Genomic DNA, 18,620 nt, shown 5'->3' with positions numbered 1-18,620 from the left:
CTTGAGTTCACTTGTGACCCTGACACCTGTAACCTCCCTTCATTGTACATTGTAACCTCTAATTTTTCACATTGATGGCAATATCTTCAACTGCTGAGGTGGAATCTCTATAATTCTTTGCCTAACACACCTCCAACTCCCTGACCAAGCTCATGATTCCATCTTCTTCTATCTCCCAGTCATGCTTTTTTTTCCATCTTAAATAATGCAAATTATAAAGTTGCATTATTGTAATTTATTGTTGTTTTTTCCCTCTCTTTTCCGACCTGTCAGGCGGTTTGCTTGGGCAATTGTGTGTAACTCCACCTCTGCACCCCAAGGCCCAGGTAACATCAGTGTAATGGTCGGAGTTGACAAGGCAAGGATCGAGAAGGAGCTGCAGTTTGAATACATGGAGGATCCCACCATCACTAAGATTGAACCAGAATGGAGTATCGTCAGGTAAGGAGTGTGTACTTGTCAGTGTGACCACACATTGGGTGATCGCGTTGAAGGTTATAAATGTGAAAATCAAATTGAACATGCTAGAATTGCACAGCTGTACGGGCAGATGATGAGATAACACCTTGGGCATGTTGTTCTGTCAGAATGGTAATCTGAAAGTTAACCATTTTAATAAGTACTCAGTCTGAGTCTGTTCTCTCCCTGTCCCTCCATTCCTTTGTCTCTCTTTCTCTTTCTCTTTTTCACTCCCACTGCATTTCTGTTTTCCTCTTCCCCCTCTCTAATCTCTCTCTGTGTCCTTCTCCCTCTAATTTGCTCCATGTCTCCCTCTCATTCTCTCTCTCTCTGCCTCTCCCACTTCCCCTCCATCTCTCTTGCCTTCTGCCTCTTGTTTTCATTCTCCTCATCATCCTGTCTCCTTGCTCTGCCCTCTCCCCAGCTTCCTCCCACAATGCCAGTGTCCCTCTGCACTCTCTCATTACTTTTCCCACTATCCCATTCTCTCCTTTCCTTCCCATGGCCTCCTTTTCTCTTCCCTCATCTCCTTGCTCCCTCTCCCTCTTTCATGTGCTTTCTCACTTTTTTCACATCTCCTGATTCTTCTTTATTGGCTGATATCTGACTGGAAAACCTGGTAAATTATCCTCTCCCTATATTTTTCCACATTCTTCTATTGTTTATTTTCTGTCTTTAGACCTCCCTCTCTTTCTCTGTCTCTCTCCCACTCTCTCACTTTCTCCTCTTTCTGTCTGCCTGTGTTCTCATACACTGCTTCTCTCCCTCTCTGCCTGTCTTTCTTTCTCACTCTGTCTCTGTCTCTCTCTGTTTCTCTCTCTCTCTCTCCCAAACTTCTTTCCATCTTTTTGTCTGTTTTCCTCTGCTGTGCCCTATTTCTCTTTTCTATGCCCTCGTTTTCCCTTTCCCTCTGCTGCCATTTGTCCCCGACGAGGTGCTTGCCATTTTTTTGCTTTCTGACACGTTTGCTTGTATTCCTTAAATTAGTTGCAGACAATCTGTCCGTTGCCTTCTCAAGCCGAGGCCCTGTGGTAATTATGTTGAAATGCCAGTATAATCTCACCAAGTCCCTGTCAGGACTCCTAGCGTCAGCCTTTCAACAGCTCTTCTGTGTTAGTTACTTCCTCCAGGGTGATGGCATGTCATACAAGGTGTAAGTTTTTGCCTGCCTTCCAGCCTATCAATGTCCCCAGAACTGCATGGGAACCACACGTCAGTTTGCCCTATAACTTCTGCAGGAACACTCACAAAATGCTGGAGGAACTCAGCAGGCCAGGCGGCATGTATGGAAAAGAGTAAATGTTTTGGGCCAAAACCCATCTTCAGGACTTAAGTAGGATCCTATGAAAGGTCTCGGCCTGAAACATCGTTCGTTTACTCTTTTCCATAATGCAGCCTGGCCTGCTGAGTTCCTCCAGCATCTTGTGTGTGTTGCTTTGGATTTATAGCATTTGCAGATTTTCTAGTGTTTGAGGAACTCTTACAGAAAGACCACTGGGTCTGTGTGTTCCACTTTATTTATTTATTGAGACACAACACGGAATTGGCCCTTCCGGCCCTTCGAGCCACGCTGCCCAGCAATCCCCTGATTTAATCCTAGCCTAATCACAGGACAATTTACAGTGAACAATTAACCTACTAACCGGTGTGCTTTTGGACGGTGAGGGGAAACTGGACCATCCAGAGAAAGCCCACACATTCCAAGAGGAGGACGTACTGACTCCTCACAGATGACGTCGGAATTGAACTCTGAACTCCAATGCCCTGAGCTGTAATAGTGTTGCGCTAACCACTACGCCTCTGTGGTGCCCTGATACCCTCAGGTTTGCTGCATTGTTAGGGGATCTCCTGGATTATCATATTGGTGGAGTCCTTTATTAACAGAGCCCCATGATCCTGCACCATGCTTGGTTTATGTTAGTTGACAATGGGCAACAGTAACAGTAGAAGTTGACAAGGTGAGGGTTGAGAAAGAGCTGCAGTTTGAGGATGCCACTGTGTTAAAAGCCAGCTGGAGGTGCAGTGTCATCAGCACTGGACCCCGAGGCACCAGATTCGAAACTGGCCAGCTCCTTGCACACTTTCTATCCGTGCCAGATTGAGCGTCAAGTTAGCAACTCAGCTTCCGAAAAAACAGATAAGTCCTAAAGAAACGGCAAGGTTGTCACGCGATGTGCCGCAAGGCATGGAGAGAAGCGACAAACGATTGTTAAGGTTGAACCAGAACACCTCCCGGTTTTGAGTACCACACACAAGATGCTGGAGGAACTCAGCAAGTCAAGCAGCATCTATGGTGAGGGAAAACAGTCAATGTTTCAGGCCGAGACCCTTCCTCAGGACTCAGTAGTGCTGAGGACTTGGTGGGTAGCGGCAGTTTCCAAGGGTGAGTGACTAGGAACCAAGTACATTGAACGGGAACAAGGCAAGAAGATGAAAAGGTCTGGGTGAAGAGAGGAGAGAGCACTTCATTATATAAAGTATTCACAAAGACCCATCATGACCCTTTGTATGACTTCCACTTGCAGATGTATACAACTGAGTCAAGTCTGTCTTCCTTTCCCTTGCATCATCCCATTCCTATTGAGCTAAATGATGGAAGTCACAAATAACAAATGCAGTGACACACAAATCACTGTTTGTTGTTGTTTCAAGGGCATCACCTTCATAAACATACCATACGCTGTTCAGGCTGATGGATGAGTTAGAGATGCAGGTCTTCCTGTTGAAAGTGATATTATTTTCCCTGATGATGATGTCGTCTACTCTGGCCTGAGAGGCCAATGTCCCCTGATACACAGTGAAAACCAAGATTTGTTTGGCTGCATTTGATAACAGTGCAGCAGCAGCAAGGCTGGAAATGACCTGGTGGCCAAAGCCTGGAGACTGTGAGGCCCAGAGGCCTGTCTTGGAGTTGGGAGACTGAGGCCCAGGCGCCTGTCCTGGAGCTGGAGGGGAGTGGGAGGGAGGAAATGGACTTGTTTTGCTGTTTTTGTTGCTTGTTGTGTTCTGCCAAGCATTGTGGGCATGCTACGATGTCTGGGTAGGCCCACTGCTTCTGCCCACTCCTGACCCACTGAACTCGTGGCCACGTACTTAAAACGTCTGGCCTGCTGTGTTCCTCCAGCATTTCATGCGTAATGCCGTGATGGCACTGGAATGTGTAGCAACCCTTACCAACTGCTCTCAGTACATCCTGAGGTTGTGTTGGTTGTTAACTCAAACGACACGTTTCATTGTATGTTGCAATATACATGTGATAAATAAATATATCTGAATCTGAATGACTAGAGATTTCTACTAACAAACTCAGTGTCAACTCTGCTGTGAGTGATTAAAGATTGCTTTTGTGTCCACAATTCATATGTCCCCATCCTTCACTGTGCACTTTTCAACAACAGGGAAGTTGCTGTTATTTGCCGTGCACTTGAAGTAGATTATTGACTGAGCGAATTTACACTATGCTGTGAGCCAGCTTGCTATTGGTTGATAAATGTTGACCAGTAACCTGTGCGACATAAATCTGCAGCAGAATCCCAAATTTAAATTCATCCAATATCCAGGCTTGGATTGGCTCCTTCATAATGGGATTAAAGCCCTGGAGCTCCTGGACGACATAAAAGTGGAGAGGGTTGAGAAGCTGGCTCAGGATCTTTCCGAGCCAGCAAGTGACGTGCAGTATCTGGTGAATCGGAAGCAGGTTTATTATCACTGATATATGTTGTGAAAGTGGCAGCAGTACAATGCAATATGTAAAATATACTTTAAATTAAAATAAATAAATCTATATATATATAAATAGGTAGTGCAAAATGAGGGCAGAAGTAGTGAGGTCGTGTTCATGGTCTGTTCAGAAATCTGATGACGGAGGGGAGAAGCTGTTCCTAAGCGACACCTAAAAGGGTGTGAAAATGTAGCTGCCTCCGTGTTAATGATAGATTTTGAGCTGCTGCTTTTTTTTTGTCCCTTTTCTCAGTGGGAGCACGCCGATGATAGTATGGGGGACTAACCTGGACATCATCCAGAATCCTAAGATCCGGGCCAAGCTGAATGGAGTGGAGATGGTCAACGTAGGTATTGTTGGGGAAATTGGGCTGGGGGTGGAGCGATCGATGCGAGTTTTAGTACGTCTCCTCAGCGGGGTCTCTCTGCAGCACTGATATGAACTCACCCAGCGGGTGGGCTGACAGAGTTCTGGGCCGTGGACGTACGAGGTTGGGGTCTGTGGATCAGGCTGAAAAGTGGAATTGAGCTAAGAAGACCAGCTGTGTTTTTGTCACAGGCAAAACAGACTCAAAGGGCTGAATATTTTACCCCTACGTCTTATAAGGGCATAGTTCCTGGGAAGTTTGGCAGTGAACGTACACCAATGTGCAAGTGTAAGGTCACGGTAGCAATTATGGAGTAGCCAGAGTGAGACACCATGTATGAAATCGTTAAATCTCTGTTTAGTTATCGCTTGCAGATTGCTGTTACTGAGGCCCGGTCAGATTAAAGAGTGGCCTGGTAGTGTAGTGGTGAGTGTAGTGACTTACAAAGCCAGTGATGGCTGATCAGTGTTGGATTCCCGCCACAGACTGGAAAGAGGACATTCTTCCTGTAACTGCATGGGTTTCCTCTGGGTAATCCGAATTCCTCCCACATTCCAAAGACATGCAGTCAGGGTTAGGGTTAGCAAATTGTGGGCATGCTATGTTAGCGCCAAAAAGCGTGTTGACATTTGCGGGTTGTCCCCAGCAAAATCCTTACTGATTAGATTTGATGTAAACGATGTACTTCACTTTGTGCTTTGATGGTTTCATGTATATGTGACAAATAAAGCTAATATTTATCTTATAGATTCTTAGAAAAGTACAGCACAGAAACAGGCCCTTTTGGCCTATCTAGTCCATGCCAAATTATTTAAACTACCTACTCCCATTGACCTGCAACGGGACCAGAGCCCTCCATACCCCTACCATCCATGTACCTGTCCCAACTTCTCTTAAATGTTGAAATCGAGCTTGCATGCACCACTTGTGGTGAAAGCTCATTCTACACACTCATCACCCTCTTAGTTTCCCTTAAACCTTTCACCTTTCACCCTTAACCCATGCCCTCTAATTGTAGTCCCACCCAACCTCTTTAGTAGCAATTATCCAGTACACAAAGTAGATCACAGTTTACTGAATCGCTCCGTAGCTGTTCAGTTGTCACTTACAGATTGCCATTGCAGAGGCCCAGTTAGATTGCTGAGTTTTCAAGCTGTCTCCAGATACATGAGCGCAAGATTCACTGAGACACTGTACTGCACGCTGGCTGGTGGTGTACTGGCATCTGCACCTCACTTCGAGGTGAGTGGCCCCTGGTTCAAATCCAGCTGGCTCCTGACGTTCCATCCCTCATTGAGAAAAACAAATAAAAATGCTTAAAAAATGCAAGGTTGCTACCCTATGTGCCACAAGGCTCGGAAAGGAACAACTGCTGTATTGTATGAGATATTGATCCAAGGCTTTAATTACCTCTTCAAATGGATCTACAAAATGTCCCATAATGGAATTATAGAAAAGAGTGTGGAAATACTCATCCCACAACCACCCTCCAATATTCTGATCAATAATTACCAATTAATGAGATAAGAAATGACTTCTGATAAGGAATCATCAGATTTTTGGAATATAAGGGAAACCAGGGAAGTGGGATTGTAATAAAAGATTAGCCGTCATCAAACAGGCAAAGAAAAACAGGAAACTTTCTGTCCCTCCAGCCAATATCTCCCCACTAGCCCAAGCTGAGGTCAGTAGGTGGTGGGAGGGAGGCTGTTAAAATGGAGCAGGGGACTTTGCCACTCACTGCACTGACTGGGGATGGAGAGTGGGGGAGAGAATGGGATTGGTGAGAGTCCCCATTCTCTCCTACCGGTGGATGACCCCATGCTAAGAGAAGGTGCTCATGGGAGATGTGGAATGAGCTGAGCTGTGGCCAAATAACCAAACAATCGGAATCAGAATCTGGTTTAATATCACCAGCATATGTTGTGAAATTTGTTGTCTTTGTGGCAGCAGTCATTGCAATACATAATAATAGAGAAAACATTATGAATTACATTAAGTGTGTTTACATATATATACTGTAAGTAGTGCAGAAATAAGAAGTAAGTGAGGTAGTGTTCATGGGTTCAATGTCCATTCAGACATCGGGTGGCAGAGGGGAAGAAGCTGTTTCTGAATTGTTGAGTGTGTGTTTTCATGTTTCTGTACCTCTTACCTGATGGTAACAATTAGCAAAAGCCAATACCCTGTTAACAAGCCTCCTGGAGGGATCATGCCTGTTGGGTAGTGTTCAAAATAAATTTCAAAGTTCAAAGTAAACTTATTATCAAAGTACATATATACAGGTCACCATATAGAACCCTGAGGTTCATTTTCTTGCAGGCATTTACAGGAGAAAAAGAAATACAATAGAACTGTATGTAAACAGGTAAAGACCGACAAAAAACAATGTGCAAACAAAGGCGAACTGTGTAAGTAAAAATAATACTAAAAGAATATGGTTGGTGAACAATGAGTCTCTGGGTTGTAGAATCAGTTTAGAGTTGTAGTGAGTGCTGATCCATGCTGGCTCAGGAACCTGATGGTGGTGTGGGACTGATGGCTTCTGTACCTCTTGCTCAATGGTAGTTGTGAGAACAGGGCATGGCCTGGGGGTAAGGGTCTTTGATAATGGTTGCTGCTTTTTCTGGCAGTGCTCCATGTACGTAAATGTATTCAGTGGTAGAGAGGAGTTTGCCTGTGATGGACTGGGCACTAGTGTTTCTATATGAGGCCATGACACAACCAGTTAGGATATTCTCCAATATGCATCCATAGTAATTTGTCAAAGTTTTTTGGTGACACAAACTTCTAAGCAAGTCAAGCCCTCTTTGTGATGGCACTTGCGCGCTAGCCCCAGGAGATCCTCTGATTTGATAATGGCAAGGAATTTAAAGTTACTAACCCTCTCCCGTTATGAGGTGTGGCTAATGGACCTCTGACTTCTTCCTCCTGTAGTCAATAATCAGTTTAGGTACTCTGACAACTCCATGCTTGTTGGCAGGGTGAAGAAAGGATGGGTCTGTGGGGTCACTGGACAGCTCTTTCAAACAGCTAGCACTGGGGTAATGGGCCGAATATCTGCTATTGATTCCACAATATTCCATAAAAACAGCTGGGCCCGGAATTCCTAGGAGACTTTTAAGAGCATGCTCTGCCGAGAGAGCTTATTGTTTGCAGCTGATGCATTAAAGGTATTGAGTGGCTGACGATGGCCATCCATGCAATTTCGCAAATTGGTTGTAAATAGCCTGTAAGATTACAGAGCAATTTAAAATTTGGTGGAATTGAAAGGCATAGCGCCTGTCTCTGATGACTCTCTTCAGCAAAGCACTCCACAGCTGCAGGGAGACAGAGGGTGAGCCCTGTTATTGCCCTGGGATCAGAGCCATGTATGGATCAATTATTATTAAGCATGGAACACTTTATCTGAGAACAGGTTAGACATATTATAAAGAAAAAGAAAAAAGTGTAATTGACTGCTATCTTTATTTATAGAAACTGTTTTTGTAAATTATTCTAGCTTAAAAAGAAATACAATCCAAATTGGTTAGCACGATCTTTATATTATATTGTATTTCTGGAGAGTTCTAATGCAACATTTTGCACCTGTCCACAAATGTGAACAAGCTAGTCGGCCGTAAGGCCCCTAAAGCTTGCTGTAAGCTGGTTCACCTCATCCTTCCCTAAATAGATGGCTAAATATTTGAGCAACACACATCAAAGTTGCTGGTGAACGCAGCAGGCCAGGCAGTATCTCTAGGAAGAGGTACAGTCGACGTTTCAGGCCGAGACCCTTCGTCAGGACTAACTGAAGGAAGAGTGAGTAAGAGATTTGAAAGTGGGAGGGGGAGGGTGAGATCCAAAATGATAGGAAAAGACAGGAGGGGGAGGGATGGAGCCAAGAGCTGGACAATTGATTGGCAAAAGGGATACGAGAGGATCATGGGACAGGAGGCCCAGGGAGGAAGAAAAGGGGGAGGGGGGAAAACCCAGAGGATGGGCAAGGGGTATATTCAGAGGGACAGAGGGAGAACAAGGAGAGAGAGAGAAAGAAAGTGTGTATATAAATAAATAACGGATGGGGTACGAGGGGGAGGTGGGGCATTAGCGGAAGTTAGAGAAGTCAATGTTCAGGCTAAATATTTGAGCGGTGTTACCACTAGTGATGCCCCTGCTCTTTCATGAGCCTGAGGTCAGAGATGATCATTTACTACATTAAAGTTCAAAGTACATTTACTGTCGAAGTGTGTACACCATATACAATCTTCAGATTCATTTTCTTGCGGGCAGCCACAAAACAAAGAAACACAACAAAATCCACAAAACAACACACACAACAACAAAGACCGACAAGCATCCATTGTGCAAAAGAGGAGAAATCGTGCAGAGAGTTAAAAAGAGAGTAGACAAGTAACACACAGAGCATGAGCTGCAGGGTCCCTGAAAGCGTTTCCACGGGCTGCCAGGTCAGCGCAGTGTTAAGGCGAGTGAAGCTGGTCTTGGCTGCAGGGCATCATCTGCTGCTGAATCTCATGGTGGCCTGAGACCCAAGACTCCTGCACCTCCTGCCTGATGGTAACAGTGAGAAAGAGGGAGTTGGATCAAACACAGACAGCTGAACACCAGTTGGTTTTCTGCTGGTCCCCAACACTTTAATCTGGCTCAATGCTATAATCGGCGTGGATTAATGGAACTGAGTACAGGTTCATGTTCTGCTCTTGGGCCTCAGCGCAGTCTCCGGCCCCAGTGATGGCCACCCCGGCTGTACCTGCATTCTCACGAGTCAAGCTTGCTGTATCCTTCAATCTCTCATTCATTTAGTTGGTTCAAAAGTACATTTCTTAAAGGGAAAGCAAGAGAGGCCCGCTCCATCACTCTGTCCTCCCCTTCACTCCACAGCACCTTAACCTCATCGCACAAATTTGGGGCATTCTCCGTATCTCCATTGTCGCAGGCTGCTTGCGTCAGCTGGCCTCAGGCCTTGTGTCGCAGGGAGTAAATAGAGAGAAAGGGTTGCATTTATATCACTCCTCCTGCTCAGGATATCCTTTACAAAGTGCTTTAGAACTAAAGTACTCTTTAAGTGTAACCATTCTTTGTGTTGGAAAATTCCTGCTAAGGATGCTCAGTGATGCCAAATTTGTATTGTGACTTTTGGTCCACTGGGAGGTAGTTTCAGATTGTCAGCTGTGGCTTTTAACCAGTGTAGGCATCAAGGCCGGTACATAAGGTCCTTGCTTAATTGCCCTTGAGCTGAGTGGTTTATACTTTATACTTTATTGTCACCAAACAATTGATAATAGAACGCACAATCATCACAGTGACATTTGATTCTGCGCTAAAGTAAAGGTTTGCAAATCTATTGTAAAGGACAGTTAAGAGGAGGTCACAGTGTGATTTTAAAAAAAGGACTATAGGCTTCAAATCCTAGCAATGCATGTGAGTTTTTAAAATTCAGTTAACAAAAGCAAATCTACAATCTATGAAGTAAAAGGGAGAAAGAAAGTGTTGGGTCATTGTCCAAAACTCAGATGGCTCACTCACGACTTTGAAGGACAGGAGCCTGATATGCTTGTCCGGTGTGACTCTGCTGCCTACCACATCTGGGACGTTTGAGTTGTAACTGTTCTGTCTCTACGAGAGGTCGCATGGGTGGAGGGCAACGCATCGGATCCGGTTTATTACCACAGACATATGTCACAGAGTCATAGAGCACTGCAGCACAGAAACAGGCCCTTTGGCCCATCTGGTCTGTGCCAAGTTATTATTCCATTGACCTGCATTTGGACCATAGCCCTCGAAACCCCTTGTGTCCACATTCCTATCCAAACTTCTCTTAAATGTTGAAATGGAAGCTGCATCCAGAACTCCTGCTGGCAGATTATTCCACACTTTCACTGGCAACCTGTTCCAGGTGTGAATTTAAAAAGCTCATATGTCGTGGTGGGATAAACTTCTACAGATGCAGAGTGGAGGGTATCCTAACTGGTTGCATCACAGCCTGGTATGGGAACACCAAAGCCCAGGAATAAGAAAAAAAAAGCAGAAATTAGTGGATACAATCCAGTCCAAAAGCCCTCCTCACCTTTGAGTACATTTACAGGGAGCGTTGCCAGAAAAAAACAGTATCCATCAGCAAAGACCACTCCCCCCCACCTCCACCCCCGCCAATCATCCAGGCCATGCCCTCATCTTGTTACTACCATTGGGCAGAAAGCGCAGAAGCCTCAGGTCCCACACCACCGTGTTCTGGAACAGTTATTACCCTACAACTACTGAACTACCATGGATTCCAAGCCCCCAAGCCATCAGACTCCTCAATACCCAGAGTCTAGACTGTCCTGTACATCATTTATTATTGTATTGAAGTTGTCCTCTACAGTGCCTATTGTCTTATTTATTATTTATTTATTAATTATTTATTGTACTGCCCTGCACTGTTTTGTTCACTTTAAGTAGTCCTGTATAGGTCTGTAGTCTAGTGTAGTTTTTATGTTGTTTTACATAGTCTAGTCTTGAGTGGTCTTATATAGTCTAGTGTAGTTTTGTGTGTTTCATGTATAACCATGGTCCTGGAGGAACATTGTTTCATTTTTACTGTGTACTGTACCAGCAGCTTTTGGTCGAAATGACAATAAAAAGCGACTTGACTTGACTTGACTTGATAAATTCACTCACCTCAGCTCTGAACTGATTCCATAACCTACAGACTCATTTTCAAGGACTCTTTTCAATTCAGCCATCTCAGTATTATTTTTATTTGCAGATTGCCTTCGTTTGCATACTGGTATTTGTCAGTCTTTGTTCTTGGATAGTTTTTCATAAAATTCTACGGTATATATTTTTCTTCCTGTAAATGCCCACAAAAAAATCTCTAGTAACTTGTACTGTATGTACTTCGAAATTCTTCAAAGTTTAAAGTAAATTTATTATCAAAGTATGTGTATGTCACCATATACAACCCTGAGATTAATTTTCTTGTGGGCATACTCAATAAATCCACAGAATAACAACCATAACAGAATCAATAACAGACTGTACCAACTTGGGCATTCAATCAGTGTGCAAAATACAACAAGCTGTGCAAATGCAAAAAGAAATAATAATAATGAATAAATATTGAGAACATGAGATGAAAAGTCCTTGAAAGTGAGTGGCAAACACGAGGAAATCTGCAATATGTGCTACACATGCCCTCACACCTCCTCCCTTACCACAATTCAGGGCCCCAGACAGTCCTTCCAGGTGAGGCGACACTTCACCTGTGAGTCGGCTGGGGTGATATACTGCGTCCGGTGCTCCCGATGTGGCCTTTTATATATTGGCGAGACCCGACGCAGACTGGGAGACCGCTTTGCTGAACACCTACGCTCTGTCTGTCAGAGAAAGCAGGATCTCCCAGTGGCCACACATTTTAATTCCACGTCCCATTCCCATTCTGACATGTCCAACCACGGCCTCCTCTATTGTCAAGATAAAGCCACACTCAGGTTGGAAGAACAACACCTTATATTCCATCTGGGTAGCCTCCAACCTGATGGCATGAACATTGACTTCTCAAACTTCTGTTAATGCCCCACCTCCCCCTCGTACCGCATCCATTATCTAATTATATACACACATTCCTTTTCTTTTTCTCTCTCTCTTTTTTCTCCCTCTGTCCCTCTCACTGTACCCCTTGCCCATCCTGGGGCCCTCCCCCTTTTCTTTCTCCCTGGACCTCCTGTCCCATGATCCTCTCATATCCCTTTTGCCAATCACCCGTCCAGCTCTTGGCTCCATCCCTCCCCCTCCTGTCTTCGCCTATCATTTTGGATCTCCCCCTCCCCCTCCAACTTTCAAATCCCTTACTCACCCTTCCTTCAGTTAGTCCTGACGAAGGGTCTCGGCCTGAAACGTCGACTGCACCTCTTCCTAGAGATGCTGCCTGGCCTGCTGCGTTCACCAACAACTTTGATGTGTGTTGAAAGTGAGTCTGTAGGTTGTGGAACCATTTCAGTGGTGGGGCAAGTGAAGTTATCCCCTCTGGTTCAAGAGCCTGATGGTTGAGGATTAACAACTGTCCCTGAACCTGGTGGTGTGAGTCCTGAGGCTTCTGTGCCTTTCCCCTGATGGCAACAGTGAGAAGGGAGCAGGACCTGGGCAGTGGGGGACATTGATGATGGATGTTTGCCAACATACAAACTCCTTACAGGCAGTGGTGGGAATTGACCCATGTTGCTGGTGTTGTAATAGCATTACGATACTGTGCCCAACAACCTGCTATGTCTTTCCAACACCTTCTGTTTTTACTTCAGATTTCCAGCAACTGCAGTATTTTGCTTTCACCCTTTAGTAAGTGGAGGGGGTGGGGGGGGGGGTAGTGATCTTATTCTGTTCAAATCACTGCTATCAATTTTCGAATAAGCATGCTGCCAAGGCCTAGCCAGCTGCTTCTATTAAGTAGATTTCATTAGTTCTGTGTTTGAGCTGATGGATGTGGTTTGATATCAGGCCTGGCATCCAGTATCTTTGCAGAATCTCTCCCAGACATTTATGGATTGGTCTGAGTTCATTTACAGTTACTCTGCCCTAGGCGTGATCGTGTCGCTGTATATTCCGTGCGTTACATCTGCTGCCGTGTTAACCCATTTCACCTGCCTTCCTTAAGCTCTGCTGGGACACCCAGTGTTTATTTCAAGTATAATTGTGTAATAAGTATAATCGTTGGTCCACTAGCTGCAACATAACTTGAGGCAAATAGCACCAGCACCTCCTGCCTGCATTTGCAATGAAACCAATTTCTTGCTCATTTGTCCAGTGTTGTAACTCACTTCTATTCCATCATTATCAATATTTCCTGGAATCTATTTATAATCGAGGCTCCCATTTGCAGCCAGGAGAGCTGCCAGTTTCCTAATTGACTCATTGTAGATGTGATCTTCTGTTACTGTGAAATTACCACCTCTTTACGGTGGAGATTGGTGCATTAATTCCCCTTTGCTCGGTCCATTTAGGTCAGAGAAAAGCATCCAGCTACTCAATGGAGACCAGTCACAGATAGTTACCACAGGGAAACAGGCTCTTTGGCCCATCAAGGCTGCACTAGACATCGAGCCCCCATTTTTACACTACTGATACCTTTACTCATTTTATTCCCCCCACCCACAGATCTCATTCGCTACTTCCAAACTCGACCTGTCACCAACACACCAGGGGCAATTTATCACAAACACGAGGAAATCTGCAGATGCTCGAAATCCAAGGCAAAAATACACAAAATACGGGCAGGTCAGGCATCATCTGTGGAAATGAATCAACAGTCAACGTCAGCGTTCAACAGTAACTAGTCGTGATGGAAGTTCTTGGCCCAAAATGTCAACTTTTTATTTACTTCCATAGATGCTGCCTGACCTCCAGGGAAAGCTTATGGTGGCCAATTAACATCTGAACCTGCATAGTTTTGAGACGTGGGATGACACCACAGCGCGCAAAGAGCATGCAAACTCCATGTGAACAGCACCCCATTCTCCTACCTTCTTCCTGTAACCTTTGGTGCCCTGCCTAATCAAGACCATCAGACATAGGAGCAGAATTAAGCTATCTAGCCCATTGAGTCTGCTCCGCCATTCAATCATGGCTGATCCTTTTTTTCTGCTCCTCAGCCTCACTCCCCAGCCTTTGATGCTGTGGCCAGTCAAGAACCTATCAATCTCTGCCTTAATCACCCAATGACCTGGTCTCAACAGCTGCCTTTCTACCTGCATGTTAAACTGTCCCATGACTGTCATTACATTGCCCTTTAGACACGCCTTTTCTACTTCCCATTATAATCTGTAGTCCATATCCCAGCTACTGTTGGAAGCCCTGTATATAACTGCCATCAGGGTCCTTTTACACTTGCAGTTTCTTAACTCATCCCACAAGGATTCAACATCTTCTGATCCGATGTCACAGCTTTCTAATGATTTGGTGCCATTCTTTACCAGCAGAGCCACACCACCCCCTCTTCCTACCTTCCTATCCTCCGATACAAGGGATATTCAGCTCCCAGCTACAACCATCCTTTAGCCACGATCCACAACATCATACCCAACAATCTGTAACAGTGCCACAAGATCATCCACCTTATTTCTTATACTCCATGCATTGAGATATAACACTGTGAATACTGTATTTGCTACCCTTTTTGATTCTGCATCCATACTGTACTGATACTCACCCTGCTGGCTACAATTTTGTCCTGTCATCTGCCTGTCCTTCCTGATAGTCTGACTGCATACTATCTTTGCTTTTTTGCTATCCATCCTATCCTGAGTCCCTTCACTCCGGTTCACCACCACCACCCCCCACCCCGGGCCAAATTAGTTTAAACCCTCCCCAACAGCTCTAACAAGCCTGCCAGCGAGAATATTGGACCTGCTCGGGTTCAGGTGCAACCGGTCACTTTTGAACAGGTCATACCTCCCCCAGATGAGATCCCAGTGATCCAAGAACCTGAAGCCCTGCCCCCTGCACCAGCTTCTCAACCACGCATTTATCTGCCAAATCTTTCTCTTTCTACCCTCACTGGTGCTTGGCATGGGTAGCCATCCAGAAATTATTATCTTGGAGGTCCTGCTTCTCAGCTTTCTGCCTTCTAAATTCTCTGTTCAGGACAGGACCCATTCTCAGTGCCAGTAACCTGGTTTCCGTGGATTCCCTGGGAGGTCATCCCCCACAACAGCATCCAAATGGTATTGAGGGGAGTGGTCACAGGGGTGCTCGGCACTAACTGTCTATTCACCTTCCTACTCCTTCTCCTGACCGCCACCCAGTTACCTGCCTCCTGCAACTTTGGGGAGACTACTTCCCTGTAACACTGATCGATTATCTCCTCACTCTCCCGTACAATCCGAAGGTCATCCACCTGCTGCTCCAAGTCCTTAACACAGTCCTCAAGGTGCACTTCAGGCAGATGTAGTTTTCTGCGAGACCCTGGGTCTCCCAAAGGACTCCCACATTCAGCATGAAGAACACACAGCAGCCTATGAAACTACATTAAGTACCCCTGACACAGTAAGAGAAAAGGGAAATCTAAAAGAATTTTAACTGGACAACTTACTCAGACCCAACGCCTCTTCCGAGCCAAAGCCTCCTTTGAGCCAAAGCCTGACATTCCCGTTCTCACCACTGGCCCACTCCCATCAATGGCCGCTCCACTTATCCGTTCCGTACATTTATTTCCTCCTCTCTGCGCTGCTCTCTCTCTGCTGATTGGGCCACAGGAATGACACCAAATGCCTTCAAAGATCTCCTTTTAAACGAGTACCGCTGACCTGCGAGTAACCTCCTCACTGTGCGCTACTCCCGCCGCTGATTGGGTCACCAGAATCAAGAGCCTATCAACCTTGCTCTAAGTATACCCAGTGACACGGCCTCCACAGCCACCTGTGGCAATGAATTCCACAGATACGCCATGCTCTGGCTCAAGAAGTTCATCCTCATCTCTGCTCTAAGGAGACATCCTTCTATTCTGAGGCTGTGCCCTCAGGTCCTAGACAATCGCACTATGGGAAGCATTCTCTCCACACCATCTCTCTAAGCTTTTCAATATTTGGTAGGTTTTAATGAGTTTCAGGAGAGGAATCTGTGGAATTCATTGCCTCAGGCTGCTGTAGAAGCCAAGTCATTTGGTATATTTACAGTGGAGGTCGATAGGTTCTTGAATAGTCAGGGCGTATACATGTAAGGTTACTGGGAGAAGGCAGGAGATTGGAGTTGAGAGGAGTAATAAATCAGCTAAAATAGAATGGCAGAGCAGATATGATGGGCCAAATGGCTCATCAGGCCAGGCAGCATCTATGGAAAAGAGTACACAGTCGACGTTCTGGGCCGAGACCCTTCATCAGGACTGGGAAGGAAGGGGAGAAGTTAGAGTAAGAAGGTTTGGGGAGGGGAGGAAGAAGTACAAGGTGGCAGGTGTTAGGTGAAACCGGGAGAGAGGGAGGGGGTGAAGTAAAGAGCTGGGAAGTGGATTGGTGAAAGGTGGTAACGGGTCTGGCAAAGCACGTGGTCAAAGAGTCGGAAGGCAGCAGAGATTACGGGGGGAAGAGAGAGAGGGTTTCACTGAGCTCCCATCGATGGAAAGATTTAAACTTCTTCAGGGTAGGCATCTCTCAAAGAGAATTCGTAGTATCACAAACATCAGAAAATCTGAAGATGCTGTAAATCCAAAGCAATACACACAAAATGCTGGAGGAATTCAGCAGGCCAGGCCGCATCTATGGAAAAGAGTAAACAGTCAATGTTTCGGGCCGAGACCCTGAACATGAGCAGGAGTCATCTTGTCAGAATCCTGCCCAATATTAATCCCTCAACTGACATCACGAAAACAGATTGTCTATTGTGTTTACATTCCCATCCTGTGGACTCTGTGTTTTCAACACCACAGCACTAATCATACCTGGAAATGTCTGCAGTGGCTCTAAAACAGCTGGGATTGTCTTAAAGGGACAAGAAAGACACGATATACATGCACCTCTTTTTTTTAGGATTATTAAAATATATAATAAAGTTGTGATAATTATTTTAATTTGGTGGTAGAGATGAACATTGGTTCACGTAAGCAGGCACTGGTCCTCCCTGACCTGAATGTACAGCAGGGGATAACTTTTGTGTGTCAATCTTGCTTGGCAGCTGAAGCTTCAATCATTGCTGCCCATTCAAATTATGTGAATGAGCGGATGCTAGAATTGATCAGTATCAAGGGGCAGAGCATAGCGGTTGGAATAATGCTTTAGAGTGCCAGCTGTAAGATCGGGGTTCAATCCCCACCGCTGTCTGTGAGGAATTTGTACATTCTCTCTGATCGCGTGGGTTTCCTCCGGGTGCCCACAGTTTCCCCCCACAGTCCAGAGGTGTACAGGTTAGAGTTCGCGAGTTGGCGGCATACCACGTTGGCGCTGAAGAGTGGTGACACTTGCGGGCTACCCAACACAACCCTCACTGATTTGACTTGATACAAACAACACATTCCACTGAATGTTTCAATGTACATGTGATAGATAAAGCTAATATTTAATGTTTAATCTATAGACCAAAGGATCAGAGTTCAGAATACCAGACACGCTCCCAGTAGAGGTTCAGCCATTTGAAGAAGTTTTCAGAACAGGATCAAAGGAAACTCTCTGAAACCCTGGACGCTGTGATCTTAATGTGACTCAAGAAAGGCAAAGAGAAAAGAAATAAGATGTTTTTTTAATTCTTTTTGCCAGGACTGTGAGGTGTACAATGCATCAACTATGGTGTGCCAGGCCCCACCACTGCCTATCAGTCAGAGCCAGCAGACAGACAACGTCGAGCGTCCTGATGAGTTTGGATTTATCCTGGACAATGTGCAGACATTACTGATCTACAACAACACAAACCTTATCTACTACCCGAACCCTGTGTTTGAACCTCTGAGCACCACGGGTGTTTTGGAACTAAAGCCTGGGTCTCCCATCATACTGAAGGTAAGGAATCCTAGTTACTGGCCTGAGGTTTCACCAGGTGGATGGAAAATTCAAAGTTCAAAGTCAATTTTATTATCAGAGTACATATATGTCACCAAATGTAACCCCAAGATTCTTTTTCCTGCAGGCACACTCAGCAAATCTATAGAATAGTAACTGTAAACAGGATCAATGAAAGGTCGAGTAGAGGATAGAAGAGAATAGCCTGTGCAATTGCAAATATAAATAAGTACAGTAGCAATAAATAACGAGAGCAAGAAATAAGAAGATAAAGAATCCTTAAAGTGATATCATTGGTTGTCAGAACATCTCAATAGATAGTTGTAGTTATCCCCTTTTGTTCAAGAGCCTGATGTTTAAGGGCGGTAACTAATCTTGGACCTGGTGGTGCAAGTCCTGAGGCTCTTGTACCTTCTACCTGTTGGCAACAGAGTGAAGAGAGCATGGCCTGGGTGGTGAGGATCTTTGATGATGGATACTGCTTTCCTGCGACAGTGTTTCATGTAGATGTGCTCAGTGGTTGGGAGGGCTTTACCCGTGATGTACTGGACTGAATCCATTATCTTTTGTAGGATTTTATGTTCAAAGGCATAGGTGTTTCCATCGAGGCCATGAT

The 18,620-nt window shown here is 45.1% G+C and overlaps 1 protein-coding gene across 5 annotated transcripts in view; it reads left to right on the top strand.

Moving 5' to 3' along the window:
• The window catches only part of plxna4 (plexin A4), an 811,940-nt gene that overhangs the window by 666,387 nt on the left and 126,933 nt on the right, over nucleotides 1–18,620 (top strand). For all 5 annotated transcript variants that reach the window (XM_072241488.1, XM_072241485.1, XM_072241487.1 and 2 more), the window contains exons 16-18: nucleotides 274–441; nucleotides 4,433–4,526; nucleotides 17,765–18,004. In XM_072241488.1, the coding sequence (XP_072097589.1) occupies nucleotides 274–441; nucleotides 4,433–4,526; nucleotides 17,765–18,004 (502 nt within the window). The remainder of the gene's footprint in view (nucleotides 1–273; nucleotides 442–4,432; nucleotides 4,527–17,764; nucleotides 18,005–18,620) is intronic.

This window comes from Mobula birostris, chromosome 23, assembly GCF_030028105.1.
Source record: "Mobula birostris isolate sMobBir1 chromosome 23, sMobBir1.hap1, whole genome shotgun sequence".
NCBI classification, from domain to species: Eukaryota; Metazoa; Chordata; class Chondrichthyes; order Myliobatiformes; family Myliobatidae; genus Mobula; species Mobula birostris.
Note: the sequence above shows the minus strand (reverse complement) of the source record. Positions and strands in the feature narration are given on the sequence as shown.